Below are 14,063 nucleotides of genomic sequence, written 5' to 3'. Positions count from 1 at the left end.
TAAGTCCTTTCTGACTCACTCTGTATATTCCCTATCGAATGGTTTGTTGTAGCTGAAGATTATTTTCTAACGTAGTGTGTGTGTGGTGTGTGTGTGTGTGTGTGTGTGTGTGTGTAAAGCAATTTTCTTTTTTAACACCTTTGGGTGCCGAATATCTCAACAATGCTACACAGAGCAGAGACGGAAACCTTGTGCTACTGTGTACGGCAGGTGTTTTTGGGCGAGCTGGCCGACGTAGATATCCGTGGGCTGTTGGCGGGCGTGCCGATGCTGAGCTACTCGCTGGGCATCCTGCTGGTTTACGCTCTGGGCGCCTGCCTGGACTGGCACGTGGTGGCGGGCACGGGGCCCGTGCTGCCGCTGCTCGCTGTCGTCGCATTCTGCTTCATCCCCAGAAGCCCCGTCTGGCTGGTGCGCCAGGGCCGCTTCGACGACGCCAAGAAGGCACTCGCTTGGTTCCGCGGCTCCACGTTGGAGACCAGCCATCAGGTGAGTCGACGCTTCTGCACCCACTAGGCTGCCTGGTCAAAAGAGTTGCACAATTATTGAGACATTTTGGTGATCCCTTCTTGATAACTTGTCTGGAGGCGTCTGTTTAGAGTTCACGAACCGATGGCTATCTGATGTTCCGTTTCCCCGGCTCGAGTGGATGCCACAGTCAAAGGATTATCCTCTGTTGCTCATAGTGGACTGAGGTCGAGCGCACAGATGGTGGTTTGCCTGAGGGTCATTTTTGGAAATTTGTGGCAAGGCCTTATGGGACCAAACTGCTAGGGTCATCGGTCCCTAAGCTTACGCTCTACTTGATCTAACTTAAACAACACAAACAACAATGCCCGAGGGAGGTAGGCCGTTCGGCTACCCCGCGCGGCCTTGAGGGTCATCCGGGATCATTATGGATCTGTCTTCAGATGTACCACTTGTAATTATAGATCTCTGAAAGGCAAAAATCCAAAACTTGTGTACCCTGAAGCAATTCATTTTCTTGCACAAGTTTCTTGTAGATTTTCATGGGTTGTCGGAATAAAAGCTAAGATACTCACTAACCACAGGTAGAACTTGAGTTTGGCGAATCTTATACAATGTTCCACATTACTGAATGACTGTTCAGCACAGCCGATTTCTTCTTGGTACCATTCTGTAATCCTAGAGTATATCCGCTCCTGCTCAGGTGAGTCCTTCGTTATCTGTAGCGACTCCCTGAGCGGTTTACGAGCTATCGACCAGTGTTTCCCTCGCTCTCGTCTAGTGATGGCTATCCATGAGACCCTCCATACCCTTGCCCTTTGCGGCCGCTCTGTGGTCTTTGTGTGGACCCCTGATCATGTCGGCATCCCGGGCAATGAACATGTTGACCGCCTGGCCAAACAGGCCACCAGTAAACCAACTCTGGACATTGGCCTCCCTGAGACTGATTTGCGAGCAGTCTCATGCCGCAAAGGTTTTCGCGCTTTGGGACGCTGAATGGCGCGATTTGATCACACCCAATAAACTCCGTGCTATCAAGGAGACGACGACTGTGTGGCGGTCATCCATGCGAGCCACTCGCAGGGACTCAGTTGTCCTTTGTCGGCTCCGCATTGGCCACACCCGGCTGACGCACAGATATTTACTGCGCTGTGAGGACCCGCCTCTATGTCGCTGCGGGGCGGCTTTGACGGTGGTCCACATTTTGTTGGCCTGTCTCCTTTTAGCTGTGCTCAGGCAGACATTTGCGCTGCCTGATACGCTCTCTGCCCTTTTAACAGATGACACTGCCATGGCCGGCTTAGTTTTGCGTTTTATTCGGGCAGGGGGCTTTTATCACTTTAAGTGTTTGTCATTTTTTGTGTTGAGTCTGGCCTTTCGCCTATGATTTTAGACTGAGTTTTTATTGTGTTTCTCGGTGGTTGGCTTTTCCTTTTCTGTCTCTATCTGGTCTCTGTCTAAGTCTTTCTTGTCCTGTGTCGTCTGTTGCCTTTTCCATTGCTCGTTTTTATTCTGTTTTGGTGTTTGAAGTTTTGGAAAAAGGGACCGATGACCGTAGCAGTCTGGTCCCTTTAATCCCACAAACCAACCAACCATTCTGTAATTTTGTTTGTCTTCCGTATCTTGGTTTTAGCGTATCGTTTTGTCATTCCGATGTACACTTTGCTGCTAGTACATAATATCCAGGAAGCTTTTGATACTGAGTGTGGGTCCTGTTCGTCTTTGATCAACCTGTCTCTCTCACTGGTTTTCTTACTTGGTCGATATACTGTCATTGTGTCTTTTTGGAGTATAAAACCGAGTCTGTTCGACGTCTTGGGTATGTATGACAAGAAGATCGTTTCTGGGACTTTTTCGAGATCTCATTCATCGGATGTTGCGATCTAGGACGTTTTCAGTACTGTTCGTGAAAAGTCCACCGTTCCTCAGAGAAGATCGTTATCTTTTGTGTAAGAGGTACCACGTCTCAGATATTCCTCTCATACATGTAACAAGGGTATTGATCATGAGGCCTCTTTCCAACTATGATGGTTCGAGAGCTTATGTAAATAACAATCAGTGAGGATACATCTGCGATACACGTTTTGGCCCAGGTTAACGGTGTAAAAGATTCCCGAAAATCCTAAGTCATCAACGTAGCAATTTCTAACCTTTAAGTCTACATTCTTACGTCTAGATGGAAATGTAAGAGAATGGGGGAGGTTTTCTAATCCAAAGAGTTGTTCCACCGGGAAATTCCACACGCTCTACTTCACCAGAATGACAGCCAGAAATGGTGGGGCATATGCAAGGCTCCTTCTAAGATGGCGTGAACCACTATTTCTTTAGCCTGCTCATTCGCCTGGAATGTCTTCCATCGAAAATATCTGGCATTTAGTCAGTCATGAACGTCCCAAACCTCTAGGAACCTCTGTTTATATTATTTGTATTCGAAAATAAATCGTTTGGAGGAGATCGTCCGAGAATATACAGGATTTTAGCGGCATAAGTGCAGACGTTTTTATTGGTGACAGAAGACAGTGTACTTAAAAACATTACAGCAGTATTTACTTCATTTGCAGACTTATAATTGTAGCTATTAGGATTACTATGTCCTTAGATTGATTAACCCCCCAAGAGCATGTGGCAAGAGAGCCATCAGTGCTTAATTTCCCCTGGACAGCAGTTCAGCTGTTGAAGTGTGGATGCATGAACACAAAACGATTAGACTATACTGACAGGCGTAGTCCACCTAGTGGTGCAGTTATGACCATGCAGAAAACATCCGATAATAAATTATCGACATATTTGTGGGAAGAGTGTTAGTTGCACAGAAAAATCAATTAATACCCTGAAGTGACTACATATTAAGGTAGCAATCATCACAGTATCCGCACTTATACGCCTAATACGCTGTATCTGGATTTCATTTTCGTGGAATTTACAGGAACAGAATTAGCGCTGATCATTTAACTTACTGTCAATTGCTCTTACATGAATTTGACATATTAGAGGCTTTTGCACTAGCATTTCATGCTCTTTCACAAGTGTCCAGTCATTTGGGTTATAGATGGCCAACTGAGAAGTAGCACATTAAGTTTCCTTTTTGTCCCAAAATGTTGAGAATTATTTGTAAGGACATCATCTACTCACTGCTTGTATTTCCTATCCTTGCACTAACATCAGATGCGTTGTTGTCGCCGCTTTTTCGCAATGTGTAACAAAATTCCCGTTTTGGCTTTTCCCCGTCTTACTATTCCATGGATCATCACATATACTAAGGGCGACAGAACGCAGCAATCACTCAGCTTGAACTCAGTGTGGCACTTCTCGCACTCTGTCTACACGCACATGTGCGCGCACGTATTTTTTTCATGAGTGAACGAGCTTGCCGGCCGGGGTGGCCGAGCGGTTCTAGGCGCTACAGTCTGGAACCTCGCGACCACTACGGTCGCAGGTTCGAATGCTGCCTCGGGCATGGATGTGTGTGAAGTCATTAGGTGAGTTAGGTTTAAGCAGTTCTAAGTTTTAGGGGACAGATGACCTCAGAAGTTAAGTCCCATAGTGCTCAGAGACATTTGAACCATTTTTGTAAACGACCGTAAATTTGTAATCACAAGAATGTAATTCTATCAGAGATCGTTTTTCCTTTAACCTGGTAATTTCCTTCTTTCTTAACTTCATTTTCGACTTTTGTCGAAAGATTTTCTTTGTAATTTTTCTTTCTTGTTTCTCGATGCTGTTTGTATCAGATCTGCCACCAATTACTTTGTACACTACTGGCCATTAAAATTGCTACACCAAGAAGAAATGCAGATGATAAACGGGTATTCATTGGACAAATATATCATACTAGAACTGACATGTGATTACATTTTCACGCAATTTGGGTGCACAGATCCTGAGAAATCAGTACCCCAAACCACCTCTGGCCGTAATAACGGCCTTGATACGCCTGGGAATGTCAGAGCTTGGAAGGCGTGTAAAAGTACAGCTGCCCATGCAGCTTCAACACGATACCACAGTTCATCAAGAGTAGTGACTGGCGTATTGTGGCGAGCCAGTTGCTCGGCCACCATTGATCAGACGTTTTCAATTGGTGAGATATCTGGAGAATGTGCTGGCCAGGGCAAAAGTCGAACATTTTCTGTATCCAGAAAGGCCCGTACAGGACCTGCAACATGCGGTTGTGTATTATCCTGCTGAAATGTAGTTTTCGCAAGGATTGAATGAAGGGTAGCGCCACGGGTCGTAACATATCTGAAATGTAACGTTCACTGTTCAAAGTGCCGTCAATGCGAACAAGAGGTGACCGAGACGTGTAACCAATAGCACCCCATACCATCACGCCGGGTGACACGCCAGTATGGCGATGACAAATACACTCCTGGAAATGGAAAAAAGAACACATTGACACCGGTGTGTCAGACCCACCATACTTGCTCCGGACACTGCGAGAGGGCTGTACAAGCAATGATCACACGCACGGCACAGCGGACACACCAGGAACCGCGGTGTTGGCCGTCGAATGGCGCTAGCTCCGCAGCATTTGTGCACCGCCGCCGTCAGTGTCAGCCAGTTTGCCGTGGCATACGGAGCTCCATCGCAGTCTTTAACACTGGTAGCATGCCGCGACAGCGTGGACGTGAACCGTATGTGCAGTTGACGGACTTTGAGCGAGGGCGTATAGTGGGCATGCGGGAGGCCGGGTGGACGTACCGCCGAATTGCTCAACACGTGGGGCGTGAGGTCTCCACAGTACATCGATGTTGTCGCCAGTGGTCGGCGGAAGGTGCACGTGCCCGTCGACCTGGGACCGGACCGCAGCGACGCACGGATGCACGCCAAGACCGTAGGATCCTACGCAGTGCCGTAGGGGACCGCACCGCCACTTCCCAGCAAATTAGGGACACTGTTGCTCCTGGGGTATCGGCGAGGACCATTCGCAACCGTCTCCATGAAGCTGGGCTACGGTCCCGCACACCGTAAGGCCGTCTTCCGCTCACGCCCCAACATCGTGCAGCCCGCCTCCAGTGGTGTCGCGACAGGCGTGAATGGAGGGACGAATGGAGACGTGTCGTCTTCAGCGATGAGAGTCGCTTCTGCCTTGGTGCCAATTATGGTCGTATGCGTGTTTGGCGCCGTGCAGGTGAGCGCCATAATCAGGACTGCATACGACCGAGGCACACAGGGCCAACACTCGGCAGCATGGTGTGGGGAGCGATCTCCTACACTGGCCGTACACCACTGGTGATCGTCGAGGGGACACTGAATAGTGCACGGTACATCCAAACCGTCATCGAACCCATCGTTCTACCATTCCTAGACCGGCAAGGGTACTTGCTGTTCCAACAGGACAATGCACGTCCGCATGTATCCCGTGCCACCCAACGTGCTCTAGAAGGTGTAAGTCAACTACCCTGGCCAGCAAGATCTCCGGATCTGTCCCCCATTGAGCATGTTTGGGACTGGATGAAGCGTCGTCTCACGCGGTCTGCACGTCCAGCACGAACGCTGGTCCAACTGAGGCGCCAGGTGGAAATGGCATGGCAAGCCGTTCCACAGGACTACATCCAGCATCTCTACGATCGTCTCCATGGGAGAATAGCAGCCTGCATTGCTGCGAAAGGTGGATATACACTGTACTAGTGCCGACATTGTGCATGCTCTGTTGCCTGTGTCTATGTGCCTGTGGTTCTGTCAGTGTGATCATGTGATGTATCTGAACCCAGGAATGTGTCAATAAAGTTTCCCCTTCCTGGGACAATGAATTCACGGTGTTCTTATTTCAATTTCCAGGAGTGTACATGCTTCCAATGTGCGTTCACCGTGATGTCGCCAAACACGGATGCGACCATCATGATGCTGTAAACAGAACCTGGATTCATCCCAAAAAAAAGACGTTTTGCCATTCGTGCACCCGGGTTCGTCATTGAGTACACCATCGCAGGCGCTCCTGTCTGTGATGCAGCGTCAAGGGTAACCGCAGCCATGGTCTCCGAGCTGATAGTCCGTGCTGCTGCAAACGTCGTCGAACTGTTCGTGCAGATGGTGTTGTCTTGCAAACGCCCCCATCTGTTGACTCAGGGAACAAGACGTGGCTGCACGATCCGTTACAGCCGTGCGGATAAGATGCCTGTCGTCTCGACTGCTAGTGATACGAGGCCGTTGGGATCCAGCATGGCGTTCCGTATTACCCTCCTGAACCCACCGACTCCATTTTCTGCTAACAGTCATTGGATCTCGACCAACGCGAGGAGCAATGTCGCGATACGATAAACCGTAATCGTGATAGGCTACAATCCGACCTTTAGCAAAGTCGGAAACGTGATGGTACGCATTTCTCCTCGTTGCACGAGGCATCACAACAACGTTTCACTAGGCAACGCCGGTCAACTGCTGTTTGTGTATGTGAAATCGGTTGGAAACTTTCCTCATGTCAGCACGTTGTAGGTGTCGCCACCGGCGCCAACCTTGTGTGAATGGTCTGAAAAGCTAATCGTTTGCATATCACAGCATCTTCTTCCTGTCGCTTAAATTTCGCGTCTGTAGCACGTCATCTTCGTGGTGTAGCAATTTTAATGGCCAGTAGTGTATATTTTTAGGTAATGCAGTTCCTTAAAAATGTAGCAGTTTAGCCCTTTGTGAGAGATACTTTTTTTATAAAACACTGCAAGAAAAGAAATCGACACATCACGAACGAATTATCCGAATGGGACGTAAATCGATTGATGCGCTGTACATGCAAAGGCGGACAAATGCTTCCAGTTTCAGAAAAATCGGATGATTTACTCTAGAGAAAGAGCTTCACAAATTGAGCAAGTCAGTAATGGTTTGGTTCACCTCTACCCCTTTTTCAAGCAGTTTGGCATACAGTAGTTGGATGTCTTTCTGACGGATATTGTGCCAAGTTCTTTCCAGCTGGGGCGTTGGATCTTCAAAATCTCGAACTGGTTGAAGGACCTTGCCCATGATGGTCCAAACATTCAGTTGTGGGAGAGATCTGGTGACCTTGCTGGCCGAAGTAGGGTTTGGCAAGACGCTCTCGCCGTGTGCAAGTGGGCATTATCTTGGTGAAATATAAACCCAGAATAGCTTGCCATGAAAGGCAACAAAACGGGTGTAGAATATGCGGCTGTGCTGTAAGGGTGCCACGGATGAGAACCAAAGGGGTGCTGCTATGAAAAGAAATGGCCACACAACGGGCGACAGTCGGGCTGGTATCGCACTGCTGTCCAGGGCAGCTCAAGATACGTCTTCGGCCTGGAATCTCATTGACTCAAGTAGAATGTCTTCAGAGATAAGTTCCACTTCGAACTGAACACTGATGACCAGCAAAGACTTCTCTGGATACGTCCTGGAGAGCGGTAGAATACCAACATGGCTGTCGTCCGCCATACAGCCTGATAACCAGGATTGATGGTCTGGAGTGCCATTTCACTTCATAGCAGGACCCGTAAGGTTATATTCCTAGGCACCCTTAAAACACAGCGGTACGGCGACGATATTCTACGCCTCGATTTCTCGCCCTTCATGGCAAGATGTGCTGGGCTCACATTTCAGCAACATAACGCCCACCCGCACTTTGCGAGAGTTTCTACTGCTTGTTTTCGTGCTTATCGAACCCTGCCTTGGCCAGCAAGATCGCCGAATCTATCCCCAGCTGAGAAAGTTTGCAGTGTTATGGGCAGGGCCCTCCAACGACTTCGGGATTTTGAAGAACAAGCGCACCAATTGTACAAGAATTTGGCACGATATTCGTCAGGACATGAAACAAAAATGTTCAAATGTGTGAGAATTCCTAAGGGACCAAACTGCTTAGTCCCTAAACTTACACACTACTTAAACTAACTTATGCTAAGAACACCACACACACCCATGCCTGACGGAGGACTCGAACCTCCGGCGGGAGGAGCCGCGCAGTCCGTGACATGGCGCCTCAAACCGCGCGGCCACTCAGCGCGGCGACATCCAACGATTTTTTCAATGAAAGTAAAGTCGAATAACTACTTGAATAAGCAAAACTGACCTCACAAAGAAGGTGGAGAACAAGACAAGGGCTCTTCTCAAGGACGCGGATTTGCGAGGGAGTCGCCAAGAAATTGTCACCTCAAGGACCTGTACCGCCAAAACTTTATGGACTCTCTAAAGAGGGACTGCCGTTACGCCTGATTGTGAGCAATATTAGGGCACCTACATACTTACTGCCAAAATACCTGGCGGAAATACTAAACCCTTATGTAGGTAAATGTCCTCATCATATCCGTAATTCTGTGGATTTTGTAGAACTTCACGACAATATCAGGCTGCAAGACTCAGATATCCTGGTGAGCTTTGACGTTGTTTAGTTATTCACTAGGGATCCTCTAGGAGTGTCAGTCGAGCTTATTGGGCAGAAATTTGACGAGAAGGCCACCGACCTTACCAAGCAGGTCCTGACCTCCACGTGTTTTCCGTTTAATGGAGAATATTCCGGGCAAACGGAATGAGTCTCAATGGGCAGCTCACTCTCACCCGTGGTCACGAATATGTGTATGGAGTACGACGAGGAGGAAGCCTTAGCGTCATCCATGTGGGAATCTACCTTTTTTTCCGTTATGTGGATGACACGTTTGTCATCTGGCCCCCTGGTAGGGACAAGCTCCTGGACTTCGTTACACATCTGAACTCCATGCATCCCAGCATCCAATTCACGATGGAGACAGAAGCAGAAGGAAGATTACCTTTTCTGGACGTCGCGGTCAAGAGAAGAGCTGACGGCACGTTGGGTCACGGTGTGTACAAGAAGAAAACACACATTCGTCTGTATTTGCATGTAGACAACTGTAACCACCCTCCTTAGAGAAGAGGGGTTCTAAAAACACTGGTACACAGGGCGCGTAGCATCTCACACGCAGAATGTCTGCCCCAGGAGCTGGAACACCTCAGAACCCTATTCCGAAAGAACGGGCACTCTGAATGGCAGATTAGACGCGCTCTCCACCCCACCACTACAGTACAACGTCTAGAGACGGAAGAAGTCCCGGAAGAAGAAGTAATCACTGTATTAATTCCGTACACTGGTGCACTGTCGGGGAAAATCGGAGGCATATTAAAGAAACTCAGAGTTAAAATTCTCTCTTTCCCGCCAAATAAAACCCGAGCGTTATTGGAAAGTGTGAAAGATGGGCTCGGCTTGCGGAAGACCGGCGTATACCAGATTCCCTGTTAGTGTAGTAAGACTTATACTAGACAGACAGTGCACACCATCGAAGATCGTTGCGGAGAACATCGAAGACACACCCGACTGAAGTATCCTAACAAGTCGGCGGTCGCAGAGCACTGTTTGTCCGAGAAACACGAGATGGATTACGAGCGTACCAGGTTCTTGGCCCAGACTTCTAAATACTGGGACAGCGTTGTCAGAGAGGCCATCGAAATTTGCACCAGGGACGAGCTCATCAGCCGAGACTGCGGTTGTAATCTTAGCAAGGCATGGGAACCAGCACTGAGTATAACTAAGAAGACACTCAGCAGTGAGACCGAATGGGCGGACGTAGCAACTACACCGACGCTGTCACAGACGCCGACTCCTGCATCGTCGCGACCGCCGACATGCAGCCGCGCACCGCGGAGGGAACGGTCCATGGGGGGGAGGGGATATAAAGAGCTCAGCCCACATACAGACACGCTGGCAGTACAGCTCTACGAGTAGCAAAATGATGATGGGCCTGCCGGGAAGGAAGCCCGCCCAGGCTGAGATCAGGCCACCCAAACGGTACGGGCGAAGAAGATAACGACGAGCCGAGCCATGCAAGTTGCAGTGGCCGCCAGTGCAGCTCCCACGGCGCGCAAGGACGCAGAGGTCCAAACCAGGGAGTTCGCTAACCACCTGGGCGACTTGGTGAGCAGCGAGATCCTGGACCAAACAGTTCCGAACGTGGCCGAGCGAAACGATTACCAGATGAATTTCCTACAAAGTCGGGAACTCATAAGAAGAAAGGGGCAGAAGCCCGTGAAGAAAAATTCAGAAGAGAAAGAAAGAAGACAAGAAGAGGACCGCAATAGAAGGCGCGCTGCCGCTCTAGCTCGCCGCCAACACTGGCCAGGCGGAAAATAAAAGAGAAGCACAAATACAAGCAGTTGTGGCCGGGTTTTGCAGGTTTTCCTTGGCCGCTAAAGTGAATACCGGAACTGTCCCCAACAATCTCCTGTAAATAAATTCCCAATTTGGAGAGTACCCCCCCCATCCCCCCTTGCAAGCAAAATAAACAGAGTCCCAACAGAACAAACTTAAACCCCATGGCTAAATAGAGTAAAATGCATGCTCTCAAACAGCCCGCCCACCCCCTCAGCGTGGGAATGAAAAGAGCAAAATAATAATGATAAATCAGCGCACCTGACGATGGTGACATGTCTGACCGCCGAAATATTGTGCCCGTTGGACACTATGAACAGGCAGTACACCTGTGGACTTTTAGATTAGCTGAATATTGTTTGAAGATTAGGTTCATTTTTTTCCATTTCTGATCATTTGTTCCTTGAACAGTAGTGGGGATAGGACATGCCCTGTCTGAACATTAACTTGATCTCGAATGATACGAAAAGTTCTCCCAAAAATCTACCTTTCAATGTCAGTCTCGTTCTGTGCACTCACTTTCTTTGTTTAGTTTCTCATATACTTGAAATTCCTCGAGCACGTTAAACAGTGTCTGTGTGTCTATTGAATCATATTCGTTTCCGAAGACAGTAAATCTGGTTACTATTTCTATGGTTTTGGGAATTTAAAGGATGACTGGAAGATTTAGCAATTGTCCCACACAGTACATGCTTTTTTTCGAAATCAGACAGTTAATTTTCTATTAAAAAACTAGTGAATGTGTTTACTGGTCTTGCTACAAGACTCGTTAGGTCAAGTATCACGTACTGTCGCTCCAGGTGACCCACGAGCTGAGGGAGCTGATCGATCGGGCGCGGTCGGACGACGAGCAGGAGGCGGCGCAGGCTAAGGGCGGATGCTGCAGTGTGTTCGCCATGCCTCAAGTGTACAAGCCGTTCCTAGTCGTCAACCTGCTGACCTCCATGCAGATCGTGTCGGGCACTTTCATCGTTATCTTCTACGGCGTCGACATCGTGGTGAAGTCGGCGAGCTCGGCCGGCAGTCACATCAAGGGCGAGATGTTCTCGGTGGTGGTGGCGGTGGTGCGCATGCTCTTCTGCGTGGTGGGCTGCTGCCTGCTCATATGGTGGACGCGCCGGCGGATGGCCATGGTGTCGGGCGTGCTGTCGGCTCTCTCGGCCCTGGCGCTGGGCGTCGTCTGCCTGCTGAAGGAACACCGGCCCGCCTCGCAGCCTGTGCCGGCGTCCGAGCCGCTGGTGATCGCGTCGCTACTGCTGCTCTACGTGGCCACCAACACGGCCGGCTTCTTCATGCTGCCCGTCATCGCCATCGGCGAGATGCTGCCCGCGCGCGTGCGCGGCGTCGCCGGCGGATACACTTTCTTCGTCTTCAACACGGCCCTCTTTATCGCCACCAAAGTCTTCCCCTACTTAACAGACACCATCGGCATGGCCGGGGTCTTCATCATCTTCGGCATCTTCAGCCTCCTCGGCACCCTCCTCGTGTACCTGATAATGCCGGAGACGAAAGGCCGCACTCTCAACGAGGTGGAGGACTACTTCGCAGGGGACAACTTCCTCTGGATCACGAGGCACAGGTACCGGTTTGTGCCACCAAGTGCTCCCCTGCCTAAGGCTTGACAAACTCGCACCTGGCTGCCAGTGCCGTGGCGGTAGCACTCCTGGACAGTCTTGCGCATATAGTGTCATTTTTTTCCTTGATACTGACCGCTTTTTCCTCAAAGAAACAGACTGGGGAACTGATCTCGCTAAACCCTGTGAAACTTCGTTAGCGTGCTTGAAATTGCATAATGTAATATGTGAAATACACTCGCTACCAGGTTCTCAAAGTGGATGATGCTAATACTCTTTTTCCTTAAAGGCTTTTAATGTGCTCGACTATTACGAAGAGATTTGTAAAATATTTAATTCTTAATAAAGAAAATTATGTATTAAAAGTTGGATGACTGTTTTTCCACATTTCAAAAACAAAATATTTGTAAATCTTCTTTCTTCTGTAGTCTAATAATTACATCGACAGGTTTCATGAAGGATTTCTAAGACATTTTTTTTCCATTTTTAGCATTGACCTTGTATCTCCTCGCCCCCTGATTGACTCAACCATCTTCATGACTTCAGCCTCCACAGGACTGTAAACCTTAATATTACTTCCGTCTTGTGCAGTTCATAAATCTGATACACCTATTTCTAAAATACTATCGCTCCAAGTGTGAGTTAAATGCACATCAAATACAATATTCATTTCGTAGCCGTTTCCATCGTCTTGTGGGGGTGGGGGGGTGGGGGGGGGGGAGAGGATTCAATTTGGAGGTTGGTTTCCTATATTAAATAATTCGATTTTAAAACAAAACTGCACTGAGAAATAAACTGATTTATTTCTCTCCAATTATGACATATTATCAGCTTCAGCAATGTTGCCAACGACAGTTTCATCGCAAAAGATACTTCAGCATGTCACAAGTGGCTCAGAACCAAACAAGATCAGTGCTACACAACTGCTCCGTGTTAATGTATATGTGGCAGTGTGTGGTATATTGGCATATTTTAAAACAGACATTTTTCTTTGTTGTACTCATTTTGCATACTACGGCTTTTAGAAAATGATAAATGATTTTATATTTTCACACTATTTAAGAACAGACTTTAAACGTTAGCAATTTGCATTCAGAATAAAACTTGATGAAACATATTTTGAACGGGGTTTTTGCCCTGGGGCGTTACCAAGCTTTGATTAATGAAGTTTTTGTAATATTCATAAAATATGGATAACGCCAATGTGATGTTACAAATCGTATCAAGATAATACAATTTATTAAGAAATACATAAACAATATTTTCTCCAAGAATGGCCTTATACATAGTCAAATATACTGAAGGACTAACGAACACAATCGATTAACTGAGTCTGAGTTACTACAAAATTAATTATACATTTATTTCTGTCATAAGTAACGTCAGAACAGGTAAGTTTGCAGACACAGGTTTTAAGTAGATCTCAAACGAGAGAAAGTAGCACACACTAAGTGGTACCTGCAACAGTCCACTATGAGGCGCAGAGGACAGCAATCCCCTATCAACATCAATAATACAACTATCACCAATCATGCACTATGGTCAGTCTCTTTAACACACTGTCACAATATTCTGCATTTAAGAATTTACGAAACGTTCAGTTAATTTAACAGAATCCATTAGGAAGTCTGTAACAAAAAACTGGCCAGTCACATTAACATTCACTTATCGAAGTCTGTACTTAATCACAATTGTTCCATGACCGTTAGCAAAACATCAGCTCACAGTATCTGCTCAAGCACTATCTTTCTTAGAATGGCTAGTCATATTCACATACTGGTATGCCATACCATCCCGTGTCCAAAACAGTAGAGAACACAGATGCAGCTGCAACCCAACCACCACGACTCATACGCTCCACCATTCTTAAGTGTGCATTCTGCACACTAGGCCACGAGATACCTCTGCTGCCGCCAGCTGTCCTC

The 14,063-nt window shown here is 47.8% G+C and overlaps 1 protein-coding gene across 2 annotated transcripts in view; it reads left to right on the top strand.

Annotated features, from left to right (window-relative positions):
- LOC126175904 (facilitated trehalose transporter Tret1-like) overlaps positions 1–12,451 on the top strand; it is a 61,889-nt gene extending 49,438 nt beyond the window's left edge. For both annotated transcript variants that reach the window (XM_049922968.1, XM_049922967.1), the window contains exons 4-5: positions 211–489; positions 11,365–12,451. In XM_049922968.1, the coding sequence (XP_049778925.1) occupies positions 211–489; positions 11,365–12,186 (1,101 nt within the window). In that variant the 3' untranslated portion in view covers positions 12,187–12,451. The remainder of the gene's footprint in view (positions 1–210; positions 490–11,364) is intronic.
- The last annotated feature ends 1,612 nt before the right edge of the window (positions 12,452–14,063 follow it).

Source organism: Schistocerca cancellata, chromosome 3, assembly GCF_023864275.1.
Source record: "Schistocerca cancellata isolate TAMUIC-IGC-003103 chromosome 3, iqSchCanc2.1, whole genome shotgun sequence".
NCBI lineage: Eukaryota > Metazoa > Arthropoda > Insecta > Orthoptera > Acrididae > Schistocerca > Schistocerca cancellata.
Note: the sequence above shows the minus strand (reverse complement) of the source record. Positions and strands in the feature narration are given on the sequence as shown.